General features: G+C 44.2%; 1 protein-coding gene across 2 annotated transcripts in view; it reads right to left on the bottom strand.

Annotated features, from left to right (window-relative positions):
• Window positions 1-337: 337 nt before the first annotated feature.
• elgi (E3 ubiquitin-protein ligase NRDP1 elgi) overlaps window positions 338-26,374 on the bottom strand; it is a 51,935-nt gene continuing 25,898 nt past the window's right edge. For both annotated transcript variants that reach the window (XM_037426833.2, XM_075876268.1), the window contains exons 5-6: window positions 18,165-18,247; window positions 338-961 (exon numbers count right to left, since the gene is read on the bottom strand). In XM_037426833.2, the coding sequence (XP_037282730.1) occupies window positions 616-961; window positions 18,165-18,247 (429 nt within the window). In that variant the 3' untranslated portion in view covers window positions 338-615. The remainder of the gene's footprint in view (window positions 962-18,164; window positions 18,248-26,374) is intronic.

Below are 26,374 nucleotides of genomic sequence, written 5' to 3'. Positions count from 1 at the left end.
TAAAGTATCGCCGTTAAGCGATTAAGAACGGAGCGTATCCCTCACATGCCCAACGAGTGTAATGTGGAAACTTTTTCGGGTCACACAATGCTTCAAATGCGTCTTAATGTTACTTGTTTTCCTTAGTGAGCCTCTTAGTGGAGGCAAAGTTCTTGGGAAGTTCAGTCACCCATACTTGTTTTTTTCCGTTATTTCGTCAGAAACAACTATGCTGAACTATCTATTTATCTATTTATCTATTTATCTATCTATCTATCTATCTATCTATCTATCTATCTATCTAGCTAGCTAGCTAGCTACCTAGCTAAATGCCACAGCTGAATGCCACACCCTAGCACTTTGTCTTTGCATTCGGTTTGTTCCAATAAAATGAATATATGTACTTGTCATACATTTAGGTACTGAAGCTCACGTTGCTTCTGTTTGCTAAATCCCACAAAAACAAGGCAGCAGCTGAAAGTGGCACGCTGTGAGGCTGAACACCCTTCGTGGTAATGTTACCAACAACAGCAAAGTTTCTCAATAGAGCTTCACTAATTAACCTAGCCAGTACATCATCTGCTAAACTTACTACAGCCAGATCAACCACACCCATGACAACAGCCTCGCACATGTTCACTCAATGCCATGAGCAAAGATCATGACTAGGCCCGGCTCAAGCACCATATCGTCATTCATATGCTGATTCTCACACGCTACCACTACAACAGCCTGCTTGCCCGGGATGCGCTTGCAGACGTAGGCCTCGTAATGACGTCTATTCATTTGGCGTGTTTCAAGTGTGCTTAGCCCTGGAGGCCAGCGGCGTTCATGAGCATTCTCAATAAGCATCTGCAGGATGTGCTGGGGGCAGCCACTGTCAGTCAGGGCACGCTTTACCATGGCTTGAAGCACTGCATCCGGTGTGGAAATCATGCTGCCCCAGCGTGTGACTCGTGCTCGCTGCAGCTTACCTGCCCACCTGCACACACATAGAAATTAAGAATGAAAAAGCATGCAGACGCTCTAAAAATTTTTGTGTGCACTTGTTGTTTGCATCGTGCAACATCCTCATTGCTAATAAAGGCCCTGCATTTAGCACTGTAGAGTCATTTTACTAAATGAAGTGCCCTGTATTCTTTTTTTTTCTTTTAGAAAAAGAAAAAAATGTAAGTAGAAAGCACCAATCTATCCAAACTCGCCCTTATATTTTGAACCCTCTACTAATTACCTTCAAGATGCGATTAAATTGTGTGAAGATGCACACAGACAGCTATGCACTGCTAGACCAAGCTGGGGGGAGTGTGCACACACCAGCATGCCCACTACGCAACTTGGTCAGCACACTTATTGAGACTGACAAGAAAGCACATAGTTCGAACATTTCATGGCAGGGCTTTAGGCTTAACTATGACAGCAGTGGTGACCACAATCAATAGTTACAGTAATGATGGTGATGGGAGGATAGAAGGGACAAAGGATGGAAGGGAGGGAGCATTCCACAATGGAGTACGCCTCTGTAAGCATTAGTAAAAAACCCGCGATTACGTAATCCCGAGGGAATGAAATTCTCGCTGCAAAGAAATATTTTCAGAGCACCAGCAAATGGCCATAGGAGTAAATGCACTTCGTAATTCGAGAATACACAACATTATTCTACCACAGTTCCTTATTAAGGAAACTTTTCAAATGGGAGTGCACAAATAATCTAAGCTAGTAACATTACCTGCATTCAAAAACTGCTCAAATGTATTCGTGGTACACTTAAATTGTGCAAAATTATCACTGAAGTGCAAATTAAGCAGCCACTGCCATCATGGTTAAAAAAAAGAGAGAGAGAGCCATGATAATGATGGTTTACCCAACGGTAAGGGTGACTGCACAATTTCCAGACTGTGCCGACCAAAAATGCATTTAATTAGCAGTACCAGCTGCTACATATTATTGCGATAGCAATTATATGGCACATGGCACTCGACTGGATCTCGCCGCAACGCCGTGGGCATCGGCGTCGATGTCATGCACCATATATGTATCTATATATATGAACACGCAAGAAAGAAAAAAATCCAGCAAAAAACACTCCGGCACACGAAATCGAATGTGGGACCTCTGCGTCCTGAAAGCAAGGCGTTAACCACTGAATCACCCCGGAGCACATCTTTCACCCTTCGAACGGCAAGCTACTTATATCTACCACTTACCGCTGCTCACGAGCACCTCCGGGGGGAATTGTGTTTTCAGCGTCACCAGCAAGAAGGTGATGAGCGCACGTAACCACATCGCACGGCAGCGCCCGCTCTAATCTCCTATGCGTACTTTGTCCGGCTTACAGAAGGGGAGCTAGGCTCCCTTCACACCCTTATCTTGCGGTGGCGAGGAGGGGAAGGTCGTACGCCTTGGCTAGCCTAGGGCTTTACCTGGAACGACTCTGCTGCAGTTACCGGGTGCAAAAAGGTCACTGCAATCATTGCAGTCTCCGTTTGCGAAAAGTAGGCACATTTAAGACACAGCAAAGTAACAAATGAGTCGCTTATTTGCATGCATTGGTACCTGTGAGTACGTTTTGTGCATAATTTGTGTTAGGAATGCGGGGCAAGTTTCGCTCTGCTTTCTATTCTGCGCTTGACCTTTCAATTTGTTGCTATCGCGTTCATTGCTTTGCCTTTCCGGCAAAGCTGTGACTTTCTTAAAAACAAACCCCGAATATCTGCGGTGACTTTTCAGTGGGAACATGTAGATATTTTAATGATCCGACACAGAAATACGTGCTTGTTACGCTGATTCGTAATCATGGACTACGCTGCTAAATCCACCTCCACATGAAGTTTCGTTCGTTGGCTTGGTTGGCTTCGCATACCCATTGCGGCCGCACTTAGTATGACACGGTCACGTGTGTGCTTGGTGTACTGTCTGTAGCGATTCACAGTCTGATTTTTCTGCCTGCAAGATGCTGCATCTAATGAAGAAGTAGAAGTTCATCACACTTGTTGACAGTGCAGAGCCACTGCCACTGAACAGTGCATGAGGCCAACTTTGTGCCACGGCAAATAAAATTCCCGATGGCCTTAGCATCGATGAGTTCATTTTGCGCAGATGAAGACGTTATTCTGCACAAAGAAATGACCAATGAAGCCATCATCACTTACGTGCGCAAGGCGGACGATCCTGATGATCCGAGACCAGAACAGTTAGAAAAAAAAAAAACACCCTGCACAAGGGTGCAACAAGGTACATGGGCTTGAGAGCAGGCAAAAGTGCCTTTTCAGGGTTAATGCTTGTATACACAACTAAAATTCAAAGGTTTTCAAGGAAGGAACTCACTGACTGTTAGAATACCAATTTACACATGTTCAGGGGAAGATGGAGGATTTAAATAACTAGATTTCATCACGCAAGGCTAATTTCGCTAGACGTTTTTTTTTTTCTAGACAACCTTCAATCATAGTTTCTTTAAGTTGCATGGAAAAGCACTTTTAATATGCCACCAAGTGACAACATTTATTCAGATATGGAAAACTAAGAAAACCATCAACTTGCGAGGGCAGGCAGGCTTTCTTCTGGGAGAGGGTGAATTGGCCAACGCCCTCAATATATGATGCACCCGCCACACTTGCATCGTCTCGCGATGCCTCATTCGCTTGTGTCAAACCAAACTTCAACTCTTAAATTTCTTTTTCTATTTTCTTCTCCACGAGCGTTCGTTCATGCTATTCACGTGCTCGTTTGTCTTCCCTTTCCTGTTGTTGCTGAAGGTTAGTAAAAAAAACTCTATCGTCTCCTCCTTGTTCATGCCCAAGTCTTTGGCCACGGCCGCCAACTTCTCCCAATCCATCTTTGCCATCCCTCACGATAAGTGACTGGGCCTGATGCAAACATCCTGGCACAGACTCGCCACTTATTTGTCACGATCATCTCGGGAGTGCTTGCGATACTGGATCAGATCGGGAGAGAGTGGGATGGGCACAGGAAACCGTGATACGATGACCAACAAACTTTATAAAAAATAAATAAAATAAAAATGTTAATGACACTGAACAAGAGAAACAAACCCCTATTTACATTAACAAATCTTAGATCACACCCAGCACTGAAACTAGCCAAACAGAGTGTCTTAGCTAGGCTTAGATACGTCTCTTCAACTCAGTCTGGCCACTATAGGCTTTGCGGTACTATAATGTTCTTACAGTTCGATCGTCGTTTGTCATGCTGACTCGATGTTCCTGTCGCGTCAATCTCTCGACAAGACCGCCGTCGATGTCCTCAGCAGGCGCCCAAGCTCATCTTCAGTTACCTTCCTCCAGCCTGTCGCTATTCCTCGTCACGTTTGTCCTCAGTAGTTTTCGCCGTCCCCGCTCAGCCGAGGTTAGGCCTAACCAGGCCTAGGTTCCTTGCTTCGGGACTCCACAGGACGGACTCCTTTTTGCCTGTACTGTAGTCTGCAGCCGTCCTGCCGAAAAGAGAAGGGCTGCTGGCGATCCCGGAACTACAGTGCCAAGGAGCGGCAAGTCCGGGCAGCCTCGCTAGAAGCCTTCCAAAGTCGACGGCCACTACCCTGGCCTTGCGTGCCGCCGCTTCCGGAACCAAGTACCAGCCACCTTCTTCGAGGGTGCACGCTTGCTCCTTCCTCAATCTTCTTCGTCCGGAGCCCCACAGAACAGTCCCTTGTTCCTCTTTCATAGTTAACCATCACCACTCAGGTCGCATGCCACGTGCCCCTATCTTGCCAATCCTCTGCATCGACGTTGCTGGTGCAAGTGCCCTCGGATGACTTTTTCTTCTTGTGCAACGCCACTGCTCTTTCACGTTTGGCACCCGCCTCGTGCCTCTCCTTTACTCATCGCAAGCAGCCATCAGTGGGCAGCACATACAATTCTACGTGCTGTGCTTTCATAACAGAGACTTTGCTAAAACTAAAAGTGTTACTCACTCTGGAGTAGTTGTACTCTCTCACAGCAGCATTTTGTAGTGTTACGCGAGATCAGATCCAAAATTTGTTGGACTTTGGCAAAATGAACTAAAATACGCTCAAACCTCAATATAACAAGCACAAATTGTAATGAAATGTCGGTTATAACGAAGTAAATAAAAGATAGCCTAGCAATAGCTATAGTGTCGGAAATAATTTTTATAACAACTTTTTGGTATAATAAACTTTTCTTGTAAGATGCAAATTTGTTATAATGAGGTCTGAGTGTATGCGTGTGCACTCAACGAGCAGTACTCGGCACCCGTCTTTTCTAGGTTGTTTCGAGAACTGGACACTACACCTGCTTCTTTTGAGCACTCTTTTTTTCTTTGAACACTGCCATTAAGTTATAAAAACATTCCCAGTTTCCTGGAAATGGCAAAACAAAGAATGTGACAGCAACAAATCATACTGTTATACAAAGTAAGGCTGGCATCTAACTTTTTTGAATCCGATATCGCATACCTTAACAAAACACTGGTATAAGAGAAGCCAGCAGCTCCAGGGACAGATACTCTTTCCACAGTCTCTTCACATTAAAGGAGCACAGAGAAAGTTTACTCATGTCAAAATTTTTGCGTCAATGAGTAGCTATCAAACCATAGTAGCAATTCACGACTTATAATGCAACTGAGGGACAAATAATTATCACTTTTATTGATTGATATCACTGGTTTCTAACACAATTCAAAACAACCAGCAATCCTGCCATTTTTAGCGCTGGGAGTGCTACCAGTGGCGCTACCTTGCGGTCACCTCCAGACCGCGCCAAAGCTGACCACTTCTCCACAAAAAAGAGTTGCGTCAGGCCATGCTGCTCCGCAAGCATTTTGTCTGCTAGGCACACACATTCAGTCATGCCTTGTCCCCTGCATTGCTGTCGTCGCCTTACAAAATGTCAACTAGGGCCAAATACGACAGTCTGGAACTTGATATCGCCGCTATTCGTGACGTCCCAAATCAACTCTTTGCAGAACAGCGATTCCAAAATGAATTCCATTCCAAGCAACAATGAGGAGGTGCCTGAGAACGCATGCTTCGGCCATGCTCGCTCGTGCATCTAAATTAGCTATACAGTAGAACCTGGTTATAACGAAGCAGGATATAACAAAATAATGAATATAATGAAGCAATCATAATTCCCTTTGAAATTCCCATAGATTCCTATGTTTTCAAATTCTCGTTTTAACAAAGCTAAAATTTTCTCACAATGAATATACTAAACCATTTTAATCTACGACGGGCATTTACTGATCATTTTATATTCGTCAAGTCAATGACTTCAAGCGCCCGGCGGTTTACGTCCCAACACAGATGCGGTAATTCAAAACTCGCGCCTCGTGCTTTACGGGAGCTGCGTGCCAACACGCCAAATGGTGCGCATCTCCAAGCATCCCCTTTTCTCCGGAGCATTTGCATCCGCCCGCTCTTCTGCATGGTGGGACCGGCAACATATGCAAGCATGCGCTTCACGCAGTCTCCCCTCTCCTGTAGAGCTCGTGGACCCGCCCACTCTTCTGCTGCGTGCTGGCAATGACTGGCAAACATGCGCGTCACGTGACCTTCCCGCCTCCCCTGCATGCCCGCATCTCCTTGCTCCTTTCTCCCATACAATGAGTAGAATCCTTGCACCTGCCCGCTATTTTGCTGTGCGCTGGTTAAACTTGGCTCAACTTCAGTTGCTGCTCGTCATTCGCTCCGTGTGCGTGTCTCTCACTACACAAGAGACAGACGACAACAATGGCAAACGAAAGCGCAAAACATTCACAATTGAGCAAAAAGCGGTGATGTTGAAAACCGTCTAGTCCAGCGTCAAGAAGAAAAAAGTGGCCGAGGATTTGAGTGTAGCATTCAGCACGCTGTGACGATTTTGAACAGCAGCGAAGCTGTCACTGGTGCTGTCACACATCGCGCCAAAGGAGATAGGAAGCTGCGAGCCCCCGCCTTCGAAGCTGCAGAGAAGGCACTCTTCAAATGGCTTTTGGAAGTGCAAGCACGTCGCACTCCACCAGTGAGTGGGGCACTTTTGCAGCGGAAAGCGAGAGACTTTGCGAGCATCCTGGGGCAAGACGATTTTCTAGCAAGCGTCGACTGGCTACAGTGCTTCGAGGAGCACCACGACATCGTCGGCAGGGCTGTCATCGGGGAAGCGCAGTCTGTCGACCATGAGGCTGCAGTGGCGTGGGTGGAAAAAAAACAGACAGCTCCTTGAAAAATACAGCGCCAGAGATTTCTTAAACGCGGATGAAACTGATTTTTTCTATCAAATGCTGCCGCAAATAAACTTTGGCCTTCAAAGGTGACCGCTGCCAGTGCGGTAAGCAAAGCAAGGTCCATGTGACTGTGTTGCTTTGTGCTAACACAAATGGGTGGGAAAAGGTGCCGGTCCTTGTGGATGGCAAAAGTGCATCACCACAATGCTTTAAAAGCAAACAAAAACTACAAGTGAGTTATGTGTCCAACCACAAGGCTTGAATGACGAGACATTTTCGCGCAATGGCTGCGTGAGTAAGACGAGCGGCTGGGTAAGCAGGACAGCAAGATATGCCTCGTCCTGGACAGCTGCTTGGCCCACCACACTTCCGTTGTGTTCAAAAACATCGAGCTGTGCTTTTTGCCGCCAAACAGTACAGCGGTTGTGCAACTCCTTGACCAAGGGGTGATCATGAACTTGAAGTCGGGCTACCGCAAGCAAGTAATCAACTGTATTCTTCTCAATATGAGCATGAAGCACGAAACCACGATCGACCTGTACATAGCAATCGAGATGCTACAGGCTGCTTGGATGGCTGTAACTGCAGGCACGATCACCAACTGCTTCCAGCATGCTTCATTTGGAGTCAGCAGTGGTGGTTACAACGGTCTTGTTGCTGTTGTCAATGAGGGTGCCGCAGGCGACCAAGCCCTCGCGTCGTGGGACACTCTTCTTGACGCTGGTGTTGTGCCCGACTATGGCCCCTCTTGCACATAGGTCAGTGCTGACGCGGTGTCCACTAAAGAGTGGACCGAGGCGGAAATTGTGCATGCAGTGAAAGGAGGGCTTAATGACAGTAACGAGTGTGTCGATGACAGCCCGAGGCCTAACGTAAACAAGCCCGACGTATCAACATCTGCCCAAGGGTTCGATGCAGCAGACCTGCTGCACCACTTCTTCGGTGCTCACGAGGATGGTGAAGACAGACTTGAAATAGCAACTGCAGCCGAAAAAGCCATCATCCGCTTGAAAAAAAAAACTCTGCAGAAATCTTCTTCAGAAGAGGACCTATGCACACCAAGCAATCGAATGAAGGGCACATCTCGATTTTGAAACTTGATGTCAGTGCCCGTTTAAGATGCTGTATGGGGAAAGGTCTATTAGCTATTCGCACTGGTGCTTGCCAAGTTAGTGCATGGAATCACGCCTTCAGAATAGAAGTCCACAGCTGCTCCTCGAGCAAACCCAGCCTTGAGGAAACCAAAAGTATTACCCATATAACAAGAACTCGAAAATTACGTAAGGGGTCTTTTACAGAGTTGAGCCTTTCAATGAAGAGGCGCTGCCTTGCAGACACACGGCATTGACGAGTTTTCTTCTGAACATAGAACCGAAAGTGTGGAGCTAACTTTCAAAACAGGACCAGAAAACAAAACTACGCATCACTACAAAACAGGACCAGAAAACATAACTACAAATTACAATATATAAAATCCAATGTCCCTTTCCGATCACTGTAGCTATTTTTTTGTGTTCGGTAACCTGCGTTGCCCACATATTTAACAATGCCACGCTTCTTGAGACTGTGTGTGCGATGCGCTAAGAATTGCTATGTATACTTGAGCCTATTGACCTGCTTACGATACTACTTTGAGAAATAAGCTTTAATTACCGTATTTACTCGATTCTACCGCACCCTCGATTCTAACGCGCACCCGGTTTCCATGATGAAAAAAAAAAGTAAGACATCGATTGCAACGCGCACCCATTTTTCTCGGCCCGCACGATCACACCACTTTGGAAAACGACTCCTTTCGGGAACGTCTTCCGTTTAATATGAGGTACGGGGAAGCTTATGCCTATCTGACGTGCAACGAAGCATTGCCATCACTCTAGTTTTACCCTGGCCCGATGTCAGCACACGAACTTGCATCGCCCCCTTCTTCTCGACGGTTGTGGTGCCAGGCATGTGGAAGTAATGAGGCGTCTCATCGGCATTTCCGATTTGCCCAAGCAGGTAGCCGTTGTTGTGCCGAAAGTTAAGGACGAACCTCTGAAAACTATAAAGCTTTTCATGGTACTCTTTCGCAAAACTTTTCGCATATGCCTGTTCGCCTTTGGAGGGAAAAGCCTTTCCTCTTTATAAAGTTAGTTAGCCATCACCTGCTCGCTTTAAACTGTTTCCGCATTAGCCCTTTTTCTAAGGCTAACTGCATGGCCTGCACTTGGAGCAGTTCTGTCGTCACGGGCCGCTGTGCCGCTCACTGCTCAATCACATACTCGCCGAGCAGCTCTTCAATTTTCAGAAACCAACCCTGCTGTGGTCCAATGAAGCCTTTGCGTGAATCTTTGCTGTCGACAATCTTCTGCTTTTGTTTCCGCCAGTCCCGCACGCACGTTTTGGGAACTCCGAACGACCGCGATGCGACCCGATTTCCGTCCGTTTCGGCACACGCGATGACTTTTCTATTAAAAGTGGCATCGTGGTGCACTCGTCGAGTTTGAGAAGTCGGCCCTTCCATGCCGTCGATGCTAATGCACTACAAGATGACGAACTACTCAGCGCACGTACGAAGTGCCGCACATGGAAAACACATAGGCAGAAATGGTCGACGCGCCATGCTGACGCACACGGAGAAAGGAAAGGTAGGAGAGGGCATGCCCAGCCGGCGCAGGGCGTAAAAAATGTGGCGGAAATTACGTCACAGCGGCCATATTCACTGGGCACAATGGCGGCGTTTTGTTATTATTGATGTAGTGCGGTGCGGCACCGTTCAGGCGGTCCAGCGGCAGTGTGCACATTTTCATGGGCCTCGCACCTAACCGTGGCGTACTGCAGGTGTTCGACAGCAACCATTCTTTGTGCCGCATTGTTAGCTACGCGATTTTCCTCCGGTGGTGGTTGTAACCAGGTGTCTGAACTAGAAACCAAGGGACGAGCGTGCGTATACGTACTCGGAATTTGCAGCGTCCATCAAAACTGTGCTGAAAAGCCATCATAAAAGATAACGACTGTACTCAAGAATTCGTTCAATGAATGCCTTGCAGGTTAGTGACAGTTATGCGGTGTTGCTTCTTATGACAACGGACGATGCATTTGCGGTGCACAGGCCCTTATTAAGACTGTAATCTAATCTTGCTTTTCATGTTCCTGTACAGTTACCACATGCTTCTGCGCATTAAAGTTCCTGTTCTGCTTCGCTTAAGATGCTCGCTCTTCGCAATATTGTCTCGCTCTCCGCAATATTGTCTGTACTGTAGCAAAACTCGTTAAAGTGTCTACACGCACCTGCACAAGGTTCACAAGGTAACCAGGTGCACCTCACTAGATGCGCGTGACTGTGCATTCAGAAGCTGACTAAGCCGTTCGAACGATGTTGACCAAGTGATTTGAGAACTCAAATAAAACGAGTAAAACACATTTTAATGACACTTACGAAAATAGCAAGTATGGGGTAAAATTGTGAAGTACACAAGGAGCAGTACATGTACAATTCAATGACGCACAGAAATATTTCACCGCAATAAAAAAAATCTCTCCCGGAACTTATCCTGGAGACATCTTCCCTCGCATTTGGCTGGCTTTCTTTGCCGTCCTTGGCGGCTGTGTCGACGCGTTAAGCTCCCCGCAGACCTTTTCTCACGCATTCCTTCGGCTAACTTTCTCACCTTTCGCCAAAACGTTATCCTGGTCTCCGTTCTCCATAGCTACTAGTGCGCGTGAATCACACTGGAGATGTCTTCCCATGCACTTTCGGGTGGTCTTCGCTGCTTTCGTCCTAATAAAATCATGGCCTTTGGGGTAAATGTAGGAACCAGTGCGCGTCGGACAAAAGAGGGGCGAAAAAAAGAGGCCGGCGCAAACTCAACGGGCTGCCACGCATGCAAGCTCTACTGACGCCGACATTACTGGCATAATTACGAACCTCCGGGTTTATTGCAGGGAAGACATTTTTTTTTTCTTTTTTTTATCTATGTGTCTAGCCCACAGCCTGACCGAAAACTTCATAAAACCTAAAAAGAAGCACAGAAGGGAGAAAAAGTGATCTGAAAGAAGCTGTACAAATTTCGGTGCCTGGTTCGTCACGCGGCAATGTCCGAAATATCATCTTTATTTCCACAAAGAACACATCAAATAAAAAAAGCTTAATGTGCAACTTGCCGTGTTTATCGTAAACGCCGACAGTGCAAGAGTACAACACCGATACGCAGAGATTTCGTCAACCGTAACGCGGCAGGACAGAGTGTTGAAATTCCTTCCAGTGGTTTCGCATAGCACCGGCGCACACGGCGCGCAGGCCACGCGCCTTCTGCTTCGCATTCATATGTAAAGAAGACAGGAGAATTTGCCCAGTCAATATGGCCGACTTCCAGCTTCATCGTGGCTTCAGGAGTGACATCAGGGCCTCTCCTACCTTTCCTTCCTTCGTGCCGACGCACGTAGGAGGTGGCCATTTTGGAAATGTCGATGGCAATAGAATGACCGTATTCATTTTTTTTTCGTACTCGATTCTAACGCGCATGCAATTTATGAACTCGCTTACAGGAAAAAAGGTGCGCGTTAGATTCGGGTAATTACGGTATTATGCCTTACACAAGATATGAAGTTTATTTGTATGTTCAGTCAAGATGACTAATTACCATTTGCCAATTTTTTCTCCAGTGATTCCCGATTGCTGGCGCCTAATGGTTTTGAGGGTACTCTTTCACTGCTGTGAAAGATATCCACAAATGTAACTTCCAGAAATACTGTGTCTGAAGAAGACATCACTTTCTGTCATGCATGCAAACAAAACCTTTTTTCGGAAGATGTCTTCTCGCTCAAAAGACTTTTAAGTGCTTGTGTTACAGGGGTATAAAACAGTTTAAAAAAAAAAACAATGTTTCAGTCCAAGGCTTAATGACTGTAACACCTTGCAGCTAAATTCATGTGCTGCAGCGCAGTAGAGCACTGATAAACAAGTCTGGAGCAATAATGGTGGTTCGGCGCAGGATGGCACAGGTAAACAAGTGTGGCTCACAATGAGTCAAATGGTGCAGCTGTTCCACCCCTGCCCGCAGGGTGTGTTGAATGCCCTGAAGACAGTGCACTCATTTTTCGGTGAGCATGATGATGACATAGCAATGAAATACTTTTTATAATGCAATTCAAAAGCTAGGAAATTATTGCAGGAAAAGTCTCAACAGAGTAAACTTATTGAATTTTGGCAATAAAATGTGTTCTTAGATAATCCCTTGTCTTTTCTTCTGCATCCCTTGAATCCCACAAGAGAGATTTTTTTTGCTGTTTCCTCTCTTTTCAATAGTGCTGGTTTAAACTATACTCCACAAATCTACAGTAAACTCCCATTAAGGCGAAGTCTGTCAAGACGAATTCTTGCTTAAGACAAACAGCACAGTAGTAGCATGGATAATTTGGCTAGTTGGTATTGGCTCATCTTCTAACTGAATAAGGGCGCGCACACAGACACTTCAGTTGCGAGTAGGCGCTCTTGGTCTGTGCAATTTCACGTTGTAGAGTCCGAGTCTCTGCGCACGCCTTTGTTCAATTAAAAGATGGACACAGTAGTGTTTGTGTGGTTTCCCATAGGCTTTATGCAAAAAAAAAAAACTGCTTGATCGCTACTGCAGGAAAAGGAGCCGTTTGACTAGGCATAAAAAACTTTTTTTTGCGGCTAGATACTAATGCATTATTTACGTTGCTTGGTACCAAACTGTAGCTAAAAAAAAAAAAGTTCTGTCCAATAACACAAACTTTGCATATATATTCAGTACACACTAAGAAAAAAATGTTTATAATGAAGAGTTTATACAATGATTATACAATTAGCACTTTAAAAACGAGGATAAAAAAAATATTGACGTTAAAAATAATTCAAAATATACAATTTGAAGCTTATGTAGCAAAAAGGTCGCACAAGTTTCAAAAGTTATTGCCAAAAGCTGTTCTCTCCACAAAAAAAGAAAGTGATGGTGCAGCAGTATATGGGTTACACTGTGCAGCTTTTCATTCCGGACAGGATCTGTCAGCTCAGAGTTCATGACACTTCGAAAAGCAAGGAACGAAAATAAATGGCTTCTGGGCATAATTTTCGAAGGAATGAGGCCCGAAAATAACTCTGAGGTATTCCAGAAGAGATGAAGGCTAGGGGATTCAACATTTCCCACGTAGATGAGGATTACAATGCACCTCATCACTTGATCATGACTGAAGTTCCTCCACGAATCGTCTCTTTCCGCGTATGTTTGCCTCTCTGAAATACACATCCACGCATATTTGTTGGTGTAGTCGCACATCATGCTGGTCAGATGCGCAGTCAAAGACAGCTGGAAGAAATCACCGGTCTGGACGAAGCGGCGTGCACTACTCTGAAGCGTGCCTCCGACTTCGACCCTTGAGTTTCATCTCAAAACAAACTGCATACACTTGATAGATGCCAGCTAAAAATCATGTCCGCAGCAAGTTGAGACCCTCAAAATGAGTAAAATTGCTGTAAGTACACGCTCCATCGCCTGTAACTTCTTACTAATTAGACAACAAAATGTGCACTACACGTAGAGCCAACACTCACTCACATTTGGCAAGCACTCTCAAATTATGACAGGTAGATTGCCACTATCCCTCAAGAGGAAGGTATATAACAGCTGTATCTTGCCGGCACTTAGCTACGGAGCAGAAACCTGGAGACTTACAAAGAGGGTCCAGCTTAAAATGAGGATGACGCAATGAGCCATGGAAAGGAAAATGATAGGTGTAGCCTAAAGAAACAAGATGAGAGCAGAGTAGATTAGGGAACAAACGGCGGTGAAGGATATCATAGTTGAAATCAAGAAGAGAAAATGGACATGGGCCGGGCATGTAGCGCGTAGACAGGATAACCGCTAGTCATTAAGGGTAACTAACTGAATTCCCAGAGAAGGCAAGCGAGTTAGGGGGAGACAGAGGGTTAGGTGGGCAGATGAGATTAAGAAGTTTACGGGTATAAATTGGCAGCAGCAAGCACAGGACCGGGTTAACTGGCGGAACATGGGAGAGGCCTTTGTCCTGCAGTGGATGTAGTCAGGCTGATGATGATGATGATGATGATGATGATGATGATGATGATGATGATGATGATGATGATGATGATGATGATGATGATGATGATGATGATGATGATGATTTTCTGTTGGTTCGCCCCGACTTTGCCTTTGTACTTTCCGAGCATCATAGCGATGCCTTTCTTTTTTTTTTTTCAGAGGAGGGGAAAATTGCCACTTGGCCACTAGTTACGGCGAGCGCAAGCCATAGCTGCTTGCGAGAACGGAGACGGATGTTCTGGGGCAGCGCGTGCTCTGGCTAGTTGTTGATTATTGAGGCAGCCATCTTGCCTGTTTTTGGTGCGTCTCCCTGCACCGAAAAGTTCTTCCTAATTGAAGACCTTTTGTAGCACGTGACAATATGAATTGTGCTTCGTGGATTTGGCCCAGTTGGCCCAGTGTACTTGGATTCGGCCCAGTGTGCTAGGTTCCCAGTAAATTTTACCAATGAGCTCTGGGTGCTCTGTGAGCTACTCTGCACATGTTTCTTCCCACTATGAAGAAAAGGAAGTACACCGGCTAAATAAAAGCCTGAATGAAAACATTGTTTTGGCTTTCATATGAAAGTCCATCACATAAGGCCAATAAAATAGTAAGGTCTCCAATATAGTTTTCCGCATATGATGCAAGCAACGCACATAGGACGAGGGAAGGTATCCATCCTTGAGATTCAGTGTCTGCCTTGTAGATTGTTTGCCGAGTGATTCGAGACACGGGCGTGATTTGCTTTTTCTTTACAGATGATACTTGTGTTTATCCAGTCAATGAGGTGATCAATCATAGCTCCACACTTGGCCAGAGCATTAGACGCCACTTTCTTCTTTTTGAGTTCATTCTGATGTTAGCGCATGCACTGCTGAAGTTGCCAGCTTCCCTGATATAAATACTTTCGTAATACAAACAAGGGGTTTTCTACACAACATTAGGAAAGGCTTCCTTTGGTAGATTGTCCTGCCCACTTGCAAGAGCTTGCTTTAACTTGCGTACACGCACGTGGACGACTTCCAACGTTGTAGCTATGCAATAGACGTAATAAGGTCTCGCTTATCCAAGGCCCGTTAGGAACACGTGCGCGTTTCTTTTGTCTGAAACTGGCAGGTTGAGAGGGAACATACAAACGATGTTCCACCGCATTAATGACCACTGACAGGCGACTGCACGTTGAAAAGTCCTCCTAAAATGTCTTTCCATCAGCGGTCGGATCTTCCAGAATTGTGCAAATCTGATTCACACTATCTAAAAATAAGACAACCAACGATTGTTTATGAGTGTCAGGGTGGACAGACTTGAAGTTCAGGTACCTGCCAGTATGTGTGCCTTTCCTGTGCATGCTGTAAGATAGCACCGCATTTTAACGAGACCATCTAATGAAGGTGGCCTCTGGTCAGCTTCCCATTCCATAGTGAAATGAATGGAGGCAGCTTGATTGTTCAGATGTGCTGTGAATGCTTCCAAAGCAGAGCGCTCGATGACACAAAAAAAATCATCTACAGCACAGGAAAATTCTTCGACGAGGGCTGACATGTTACACAACATGTCAGTAGATGTGGCTGTGAAGTTCAGTCTCACAGCACAGTCATGGTTAATAAACACAAAGATGAGTGTACAAGGATTATCCTTAAAGCTAGCACATGATAACTTGACTTGCATGACCAAACCGTCAATAGCTATGTCTGAGAAGGAGCTCATGTTTTTTGAAAGTGGCACATGCCATAGGCGTTAAGGAGTTATTATAAGGCAAAGTGGGCGTTGGTATAAGGTGGGGCTGCTATACATATATATTTTATCAGTTCTGTTATGTTTGGTTTGTGGTGTGGTCTTATCGTATATGCTTACAAAATGCTTCATCTGTCAGTATATACTTTTTAAAGAACTTTCCAATTAAACTTTCAGTTGGTAGTAAGCGCTTGTCCATATCTTTACTGTCCCTGTCTACGTATCGCGCTCGCATTTCAAATCATTCAGAACTGGAAGAAGTGAGAGCCTGATTTTCCAGCCACTTCATTGTGAGGTTTGCCACAGTAACCGAGATAGAGGCACCCATAGGTGCACGATGTACTTGCTTTTAGATGACCTTACCGAAACAAAAGTAGGTGTTGGCAAGGCAGAAATTGAGCTAAAACTCTCCAAATCTTGCTTTCTTTCACGATTCAGGACATGCACATAGAGGCGCACACCCACAATCACCTAATGCAACCTGGCAAGCTGTGAACAAATGACTGGCTGACACGATACACACTAACATTTGCCCGACGCCACGCTCTGAATCCCGACTACAGTGCCTCTACGTGGCTTGGCCAAGGAGTACTGTGGACTTGAAATTTATTTCATTAATAAAATATTGCAACACATTCTTGTTAAATGTGTATTAACAAGTTTCTGAAGTATAGCTGTGATGAAAAACCTTGGGCAGGAGTGGAACAGCCAAAATAGAACTTGGAGCAATTTTCAGAGCAATAAAAACTTTACTTTTGGAGCACTAAAATGCAAATTTAGAGCATGTTAAAAAAAATGAATTTTTATCACTATGAACCAAACTTCAAGCCGTATAAAAAGAGAAGGCTTACATTTAAAAAAACAAGTATGTACAAACCATTCATCATCACCTGAATCTTGCAGAGTGCACTATTATTTCAATACGAGTAGTATTTTGAACCACCCCACTGAGCAAACAATGATAAATGATGAAGTCCATGCTACCATTTGACGCATCTTTCAAATAATTTGACAGACCTTGTGAATTCAAATGTGTACCTGCCGAACTGGTGACCTTGAAAAACAGGGGATGAAAAACTGAGGAGTAGTGTTGGCAAAAGAAGAAAAAAAAATTGGCACACACTTTTTTTTAAGGCACCAGCAATGTCATGCACTGCTCCGAATGATTGCCCGTAACAATTTTAGAAGTCATCAATGATACTGGTATTCACAGTTATGTGTTGTATGCGCACATGAGTGATTGAACAAAAGGAGCTATGTCCCGTGACTAGTGCTAAAAGCCCCTTCCAAATCACAATATGCTTTTCCGCAATGAACTGGTGTACTGGGGCGAAGGTGGCTTAAGCAGCGTTCTGCACGGGTTAGAGCAAGGCCAAGAAATTTTCGAACACCGCTACGTCCCTAGTCCCTCTTTTTTTTTTCTCACTATAGGGTTAGCTTTAGGCCACAACTTCTCAGATCACTTGCAAGACGTGTTCTACTAGATAAAGTAACAAAGGCACGCACCCGCTGATCCGGTATTTGATATTTATCACCGAGACGACGCAACTAAAGCAACTTAAAGGCAGAAAAATGTTTTATGTGCCTTTGCTATGGCGACCAACGTGGTCACAACGCAGGCGTTCGCAGCACGTCGACTCTGTTCGCGCGCGAAAAATGGGGTATACACTTCCCGCTTTAGCGGCTAACATGCCATAGCTACGTTTGCCGACTAGGAAGTTCGTATTTCCCGCGAAGCGTTGGTGGCTACGGAAACGCATTTTTGTCTATAAGTTCCGTCGTCCCGCCGATAGGTATCCGCTGCGGACAAATGGGTGCGCGGATTCATTACTTTAGCTCGTTGATCGCGTCTCACGAGTGCTCTGACCTAATGAGAATGTATCTGACACCACAATTTAGGGTTAGGATCTGCGCGCTTGGATTGATTGATGACGCAAACTGTCGGTGACCAACGTAGCCTACATTTTTCGTCGAAATTAGCGCAACTGAGAAAACTTTGAGACTAGTCGGGGATTTTGGCACAGCATGGTGCAATTTAAGGAAATTTCATGGTTTTGGCTAGCTCGTCACAGAAATGGAAATTTGTATCAACATGGCGCAATTGGTACAGCTGCTCAACCGCTGCTTGGGCAATATTACTGAAGTTCATCAGGAGTGCCAATTCCTCAATTGAAAAGAAAACAGAGGGAAAGAAGAAAGGGTTCAAGAGAGAGAAGGCACTCATACCCCATGACTTCATCTTGCTCAACTAGGGGGTCCAAAGCAGGAGGCAGGGGGGAGCTGAATGTCCGTATGGATCTGATGTAATCCTGTAATGTAGAAGATTTTTAAGCAATAATTATTAACAAGGTGCACACATTCAAGGCTTGGCAAGTTCACAGTTGGCCCACATATCAATGGTCCATACACAGACAAAGATATGAAACTCAAAAATAAAATATGAGGAATGCTTAGCACTTCTGAAGAAGGTGAAGGCAAAAGCCCCCTGAGGCCTTTTGTTGAACGCTTTGCTGATATGCTACTGAAGTCTATGTTCAACTAAATGCCCACATCTTGTCAAACTTTGTAGCAGCACATTACTGAAACTTTGTTAAGCTTCCAAAGAACTTTCTGTTGACAATCATATACATCCTGCTGACATTTATGAACTGTTATATTGAAATCTGTAGAACTTTCAAATATTATTGCCCTTACCTTCTGTCAGAGTCGTGTAGAAACAGTGCTGTACTATGATGAGTGTGTCTGTAGGCTCTCAAATCACTCTCTTAATTAGGTTGCAATAAACTCGGAGCTTGTACACTGTGCTGTTTACCTCCACCTATCAAAGCAATTTCTCTTTATTAGGTTCGAAAATTTCGGACTACGACAACTGTTCACGTGTCTCCACTGACAGTTGTCGCTAGTCATAAAGTTAAACATATCAGCAGAAAGTTCCACAGCAGATCAACAGAACATCTGAGTAGTCTTTCGCCTTCACATTCTTAAAAAGCTCAAAGCACCTTTTTGGGGTTTTAAGTCCTAAAACCAAAATGTGATTATGAAGAATGCCTCAGTGTAAGGGCTACAGAAATTCTGACCATGTGGTGTCATATGTTCTCTTCAGTACCCTGATAATATGTGCCAAATCACAAAACCGTGCCATTTACTTCTTTTTTAACACAAATTTGAAAATTGGTAAATGCTTGGGCCACTTTGTGTATGTAGCGTAACATGACTGCTCTTTTCCAACCCCGCGTAGCCCAGCAAATAGATGCAGCGCGCGCTTTCGTCTACGACGCCACTACGACACAAGAACAGTTCGATTTTGTCAGCTGCATTGCGAGTTAGTCATCGTTGACATAGGGTCTTGTAGTAAGCGCACACAACATTGTGCAATGAGGATATCGATGCGGGGCACGTCAGCAACTTCACGTGCCAGCAGATCGAAATCAAAAGTCGATGCTTCTGTGCTCACATAGTCGTCGCTGCAATCATCACTGAATCCATCACTGGTAAGTTCAGACAGGCTGGCACAGCAAGATTGCTCATCATCTTGCTCATCATCTGATGAGCAAGATTCCGCATCAGACGACATCACCAGCTTCCTTTTTGTACAACAGAAGAAGCACGTGTGCTATGTTTACACCATGGCCAGCCATGACGTCGTGCAGCATATTTCGCTATGGTTTGGGCTTTTCTGAACGCTTACTAAAATTGTTGAAGGTCTCTCAGCAAAATGAACCAACCTGGCTAGTACATGACTTTTAATGCAGTCGACCCAGATATATCAAACATGGTTATATTGAATTATTGACTATATTAAACAGTTGAAAATACCCTTTAATTTTCCATGCAAAAGTATGGGACTGGTGCACCAGTGCATAGAAGTTCTGCACAGCGAACATCCGCTATATCCAATGCTGCGCTGTACCGAAGTCCAGAAAGTGCATTTTTCCTAGCAAATATGATCACTTTTTGACCACGTCCTAACGAGTTCCGAACCCTTTTTGCGTGGTGCTATTCTATATTGAAACGACAGTGCTATTGTATCGCGCTGATATGGATCGTTGTGCGGCGCTTGCGAGTGCGCCGGTATGTTTGATGCACAATCTTCTGGTCTTAATGCATAGTGTTATGAAAAGGCCGATTGCCGAGGACACTAAAATAAGAATGCAAAGTGACTCGGTGATTTCGTTGCAATATTTGCATTCCCTTCTTTGTTTGCTAGCGCAAAATGGTATGAAAGCCTTAAAAGCATGTCCTTCGAGATGTGCAACCTCGTAACGTATTTTGGTGTTTATGGTTTGAAAACATGTCTCTAGGGCTACGCTTTTTCTAGCTTTTCGCATCAAAGCAGCTGAAAGCAGTGGCTGACGGCTACAAAGCAACAAGTGACATCGATATTGGCAACATTGCAACGACGTTGTATTTTGCGCCTTGTGGACTTCTAACCTTTTGTTCCCAATAAATCTTCATTCAAGAGTAGAACAGAACGTAGATGCACACGTAGCGATAAAAACTATAACTGGCACTTGGAGCGACATCAAGTAAAGCACCGCTGTAAATCTTCCTTGCGGGCCAGGTTATGACTTCGGGTGAATCATGACCACTGACAACAGCGTACGGTTCTCCAGTGAATTCTGCGACTTATCAATGTTTCCAGGCACGATCTCGAACAGTGAGCGACTTCATTAGTGCAGATGACGAAGTAGCTGTTTCTGCCTGCATTGATGCTGAGAGCATGGCTGCTGTTGCCACGGAAGTGTACTTGTGTGGTTATGAATATGTGAACGCCTTCGCTCCCACCGCGCTTCAAAGCTTGCATGAGCATTTTGCATCAATCAACGCTGTTGTGGCCGAAGGAGTTGAGCTTGCTTATTTGAAAAGCTTCGATGATATTGGGGAGGACTGGAACTTAACAGCCCACAAGAAGCAAGACAAGCTTTTGGACTACACTCAAACCTCGATATAACGAATACAGATATAATGATTGATTGATATGTGGAGTTTAACGTCCCAAAACCACTATATGATTTTGAGAGACGCCGTAGTGGAAGGCTCCGGAAATTTAGACCACCTGGGGTTCTTTAACGTGCACCCAAATCTGAGCACACGGGCCTACAACATTTCCGCCTCCATCGGAAATGCAGGAATACAGATATAATGAAATATTGGTTATAACAAAGTAAATAAAAAATAGTCGTGCAATAGATATAGTGTTAGGAATAAACCTTTATAACGAATTTTTGGATATAGCAAACTTATTTTCATGTAAGATGCAAATTTATTATAATGAGGTCTGAGTGTATTTTCATGCGAAATAAAGCGTTGCAACTTGCAGTTCACATTTGTTCACTATACTTTAAGCGAATCGTCATGTTAGCACTTGTAACAATTTCTCAGGCCTCAAATGCTTCAAGCCTTAAATGTGCATAATCTGTATTTCGAATTATCTATATAACAAGCTATTTCGTGGTCTCCTTCAAGTTCGATATATCCGGGATCGACACTACATTCAAAATGGCATTATCTCAGTATGGTCAAAAATGCATTGGAGTGCTACTTTGTGTGAAAGTGGGACACATACGTCCCACTTTGCCGTCCAAAGAAAAAATGATCTCTCACATCACCCGTCGCACTTAGCGCAGCGCTAAGTCACTTATATCTAACTTCACTCTTTCGTTACCATGCAAAAATGATTATTTATCTGTCACTTTTATCTTACTTATCTCTTTCGTTACCACACGAAAATGGTTATTTTTCATATGTCTCGGTAAGATCGTTTTTGCCAGCTTGAAAAGAACTAAAACATGCATTCCGGTATACCAAATTTTGTGCAATGAAGTGCTCTTTCTAAAAATATTTCCTAGAGCAATAAAAATATTTTAAAATGAATAAAAATGTGAAAAGTGTGTGATTTTCGGTTGCCGGCTGGTAAACAGTACAATAAAAAAAACACTATTAATACGAAAATATTCAAAACAAAGAAAATTCAGAATATACATTTTGAGACCCAGTAATAGTATCAAAAATAATAAATGTTCTACGAAATGTTTCTATTCAAACAGACAAAGAAAATCAGAACCGATGTGCTGCTTTAATGCCCGTGCCATGTGGTGAAGCATTGCTTGATTTTTCGCGAGACACAAGTGAATCTACACTTTTTTTCAGTTAATTTTAGCTTTTTTTGTTTTTTGCCATAATAGCCTTCAGGTTTTTTAATATAAATGGATGCCCATAATGTGAGTAATCCCTCTATGAATAAAATATAATGAACTTCACTATTTCGTCTAGTATCACCTCCTTCCATGAGCCAGCTCACTCCGTATAGATTGACATATGCATCCAAGCATATTTCTTAGCATTTCGCACAGTCTTAAAAAACGAACGATATCGCGCGCAGTTCTAAAACGTTTTGCAATGCTCCGTAGTCCGCGCCAAGATGTGCTCCGGTGGCCTTGTTGTCATTAGGAGAAGCTCTGCAGCCGACACCAGCACACCATTCCCTAGCAAAGCGTGGACCTCATAAGTAACTGGAGTAGCTATAAGATTGTGCACAAAGGTCGGCAGCTACGTACTTTCAGCGGAGGAAATATCTTGAGGCTGTAAACAAAACAAACCCATGAACGGCTTCAGATGTCTAAGGCTGACCCAAAACATCCGCCGTAAAACCTGAGGCTGAGGTGCTGTCATCCTTGAACTCTAAGCTCGTCCTCACTCAATTCAGGTGCGGTTGCAAGAAAGATTCGAGCGGCGTGTGTGTTTTTCAGCGCTAGTGCACACCTATACGCGTATGCTGATGATGCCATAGGAGCGACTAATGACACTAGATGCGACCCTGTGTCTGATATAACAATGCAAGCAATGCCAAAGCTGCTGGAAACTGGATGAGAAGGTCACTTTGACACTTTCAACATGCGGCGGACCTTCTGAAATATTTTTTGTAGAATAAATTTTCCCTAACTCCTAGCAACCACTTTCTATTGAATAGCTGGCATAAATTTTTGGCAATCATTATTGCTCAACATTGTCAAATTGTGAAGCTGACACTTTAATTCAATATTTAGCTTGCAAAGGTTTTTTTTATTACATAACTGCGATGTTACAGTACCATAATCACAAGGAGCACACCCTTTTGTCAAGTTCGCCAGCCTAGTGCACATTTCCAACAACACAAGCACATTGGTTCGAACAAAGGCCTGCCAAAAAACACTATGTTGCCGAAACGGGTAAATTCAATTTGATTCTGAAAGTTGAGTGGCTGGACTAACAACCAGAAAGTGTTGGATGCACAAGAAACAGGTTTAACATGCCAAATCGACTATCATCGGTGATCAATTTGAACAGGCGCAGTAACGAAAGGGTCAAGTCTTCATAGACTCAAGAATTTTTTTATCATGCTCTTGAAGGGCGAAAGTTGTATTACAATTATGTGGGAGTTTGGCCAACTTTTTTATTATAGCTTCTGAATTTTCCTCTTCTTCAAATTCACAGAACCTACCAACCAGAATTCCGGATAACTTCCTCTGTTTGTGGTTTTCAAGAGGTCATTATAGCTTCCAGTCATCACACGTATTTGTAAATTTGCCTAATAACTTGCCAATGAATATGGCCGAACAATCCCCTTCAAAATCGCCCTGCTCATCCCTCAGTGCTATTGTAGATATTAGCGCGTGGAAATGATTCTCTTTGTGTGTTATACCTTTCGAAAAGTAGGCACGTATTCTGGGACAACAGCTGTGCTACACAGTTATGATAGAAAAAGTAAGGAAAATCAAATAAGCAAAAAAGAATAGTTTGCACTGGCAGTGAAGTAAGCTTTACAGAAACAGAACAGAACGCTATGAAGGCTCACAAGAGGAACAACTGCAGATAGCGTTCTACTGAAAGGAGGTTCACCCAACATTGCTCTTGAAAGCTTGAGAAGTGATACTCTGCGCCACTTCCTTCGGGCATTTCATCCCAAATACCTGTTGAACCAATCGTGACATGGTGCCTTCATGAGGCAGTGGGACAGTGCTTTCCCACTTTTTCAAAACAGTCTCACGAGTCAGTAGGACATGTATATCCCACTTTTTACAGTAAACTACTGGCTTGATTGTAATGAAATCAGTTTCATACTACTTCTTTGAAGTTTATAAGAATATACCGCAGCCATTTTCATATCACTGTGTAAAAAATATAGGTCAACCGACAAAGGGTTACATGAGCGGCTAGCATTTAGCTGCTATTAAAACACTACCGCTGTGACCAGGATTCAATCCTGCGACCTTTGGGTGAGCAGTTGAGCACCACTACACCACTGTGGTGTTTCCTTTAACTCGTAGGAATGCCACAAAAACAAATTGAACGAACTACACGCACAGCTAGTGCGCTCACTTTTTTTTTTAGCTTATGTTCTGGAACCCTTACAATCTTGAAACACAGACACCTAAAGCTTTCACCTAAAGAAAGAGTGCTCTGCTTGTAAACTTGAGTTATGAAACTGGCTACAGTCATTTCGGAACAAAATTCGAAGTGGAAATGCTAAAAGCATGAAATCACACTTTCAGAGCATGCAAAGATGTCTTTTAAAGAAGAAGAAGGGAAAAAAAAGGGGGCTTTCAAGAAGGGTGGCAGTAGAAGCAGCAGACACATGCTAAAATGTTAAGAAAAAAGTGCACAGCAGTCTTGAAGCTTAATCAGAACATAGATATAAAAAACAGCTCTTATAAATCAAGGAAATGACCAAGTAATGTATTTATTAAATACATTTTCTTTATTATAGCTTCTGAATTTCCTGGAGTTTTTTTTTGTACGCAGTACAGCAGCAGAGTATTAAATCGTCTACTGGCTAGCTGCATTCAGTGCACGCCTGTCTACAGATCCGCCTGTAGCAGGAAAAATAGGGAAGAAATAACGAAACCTTTGTTTAAACTCGAACATAACAAGTAGTACAGTGAAACCTCGTTAATACCTACTTGCCATGAATGGCAGCATAAATACCCACTTAACTTACTATGAATTAACCACCAGCTACAAATTTGCATCTGCTGACGTGCGGCATCGCCGCCAGCAAAGGAATAAATGCAGTGCCACTGTAAATATTGCCTGAAGTACTCCCCGCAAAGCCATTTCTCTTTAATGAAGTGCAGAAAAGATCTTGCCACTCCCGCACAACCATGTGATAGCACACAACGGTGACGCCAAGGAGCATTTAGAAACTACTGCGGGGTCCAGGATACACAAAGTACGATATGTAATCCTGGACGATGGAATGGACATAATCGGCTGTTCCCGATACATGTGTTTCGTAGTCTGCTTTCAAGCGAAAACTGGGTTTTTTTTATACGCAGTACGGCAGCAAAGTATTAAATCGTCTACTGGCTAGCTGCATTCAGCGCACGCCTGTCTACAGATCCGCTTGCTGTAGACAGGGGTGGAAGTAGACCTTTGCGCCGGTACCAAAATTGCCGGTGGTGGTGCTGTGGTGTTTTCACCTTCGGCGGAGGCGCGGCGCGTAGAGGGGAGGGGGGTCAAGTATTAAAGGAAGACACGGGTCTTGAAAAAATCGATATTTCAAAATATTTCTTTTTCGAAATCTGGACGTCCAAAAGAATCTATTGCTGAAATATTAACGCGTTCCGATTATTATTTATTTTGTTATTACGTTCTAAAGAGATCATGATCACTCTCGCTCGAAAATGCCCCCCGAAAATGGGCAAATTCAATGCGGTAACCGTTAGCCGCATTTGCCGCATTGGCAAATTCAATCGTCTGCGGTTACCGTTAGCCGCAGTGTGGCCATTTTGGAATCATTCGAAAGCTAAATTCTTCTGCAATCCAGTTTTAGCGAGAAAACAACTCTAAGTATGGCGACTGTGGAGCTACACGCCACCAAAAAGGAGGGAATACTCGCACGGCATTGGCGCGTTCGTACCACGTGGAGCAAATCCTGCTCTCTAATTGGACGACCGAAAATTTCGCCTGCCCGACAATGCGCGACTCCATGTCACAAATTGTTCGGACGCGACGATGGTTGGCGGGCAACGCAATCACGACAGCTCATGCCTACGACAGAAAACGGAAGCGTTGCTCTTGGATACCTGAAGTACCGTCGAGTGAATCGATGGCGATGAGCTCCACGATATGCGCCAGTGGGTGCACGATATCCACCGAAGCTGCAGCCGCGCAAGCGATGCCTGTGGCTGACGACAAGGGGACAACGCGCATCGATACGCATTTTGTGACAGAAGCTGAAAAAGTGGAGATTGAGCATCGCGCGAAAGAGCATCGCGCGAAAGAGCAACGACAGAAGCTGTCTTCGTTATCCGCTACCCGCCGAAAGCGGTCGCTTATCGGAGATTCCCTGGAAGTGGTGGGTCCGGCACACAGTTCATGCTGCTAAGCCTACCGTTGCTGAACCAACTGCTTCTGTGCGCGAAATGCGAATTCTGCTCTGGCCCATTGAACGTTTC

This window comes from Rhipicephalus microplus, chromosome X, assembly GCF_043290135.1.
Source record: "Rhipicephalus microplus isolate Deutch F79 chromosome X, USDA_Rmic, whole genome shotgun sequence".
NCBI lineage: Eukaryota > Metazoa > Arthropoda > Arachnida > Ixodida > Ixodidae > Rhipicephalus > Rhipicephalus microplus.
This window is presented reverse-complemented; position numbering and strand designations above follow the sequence as displayed.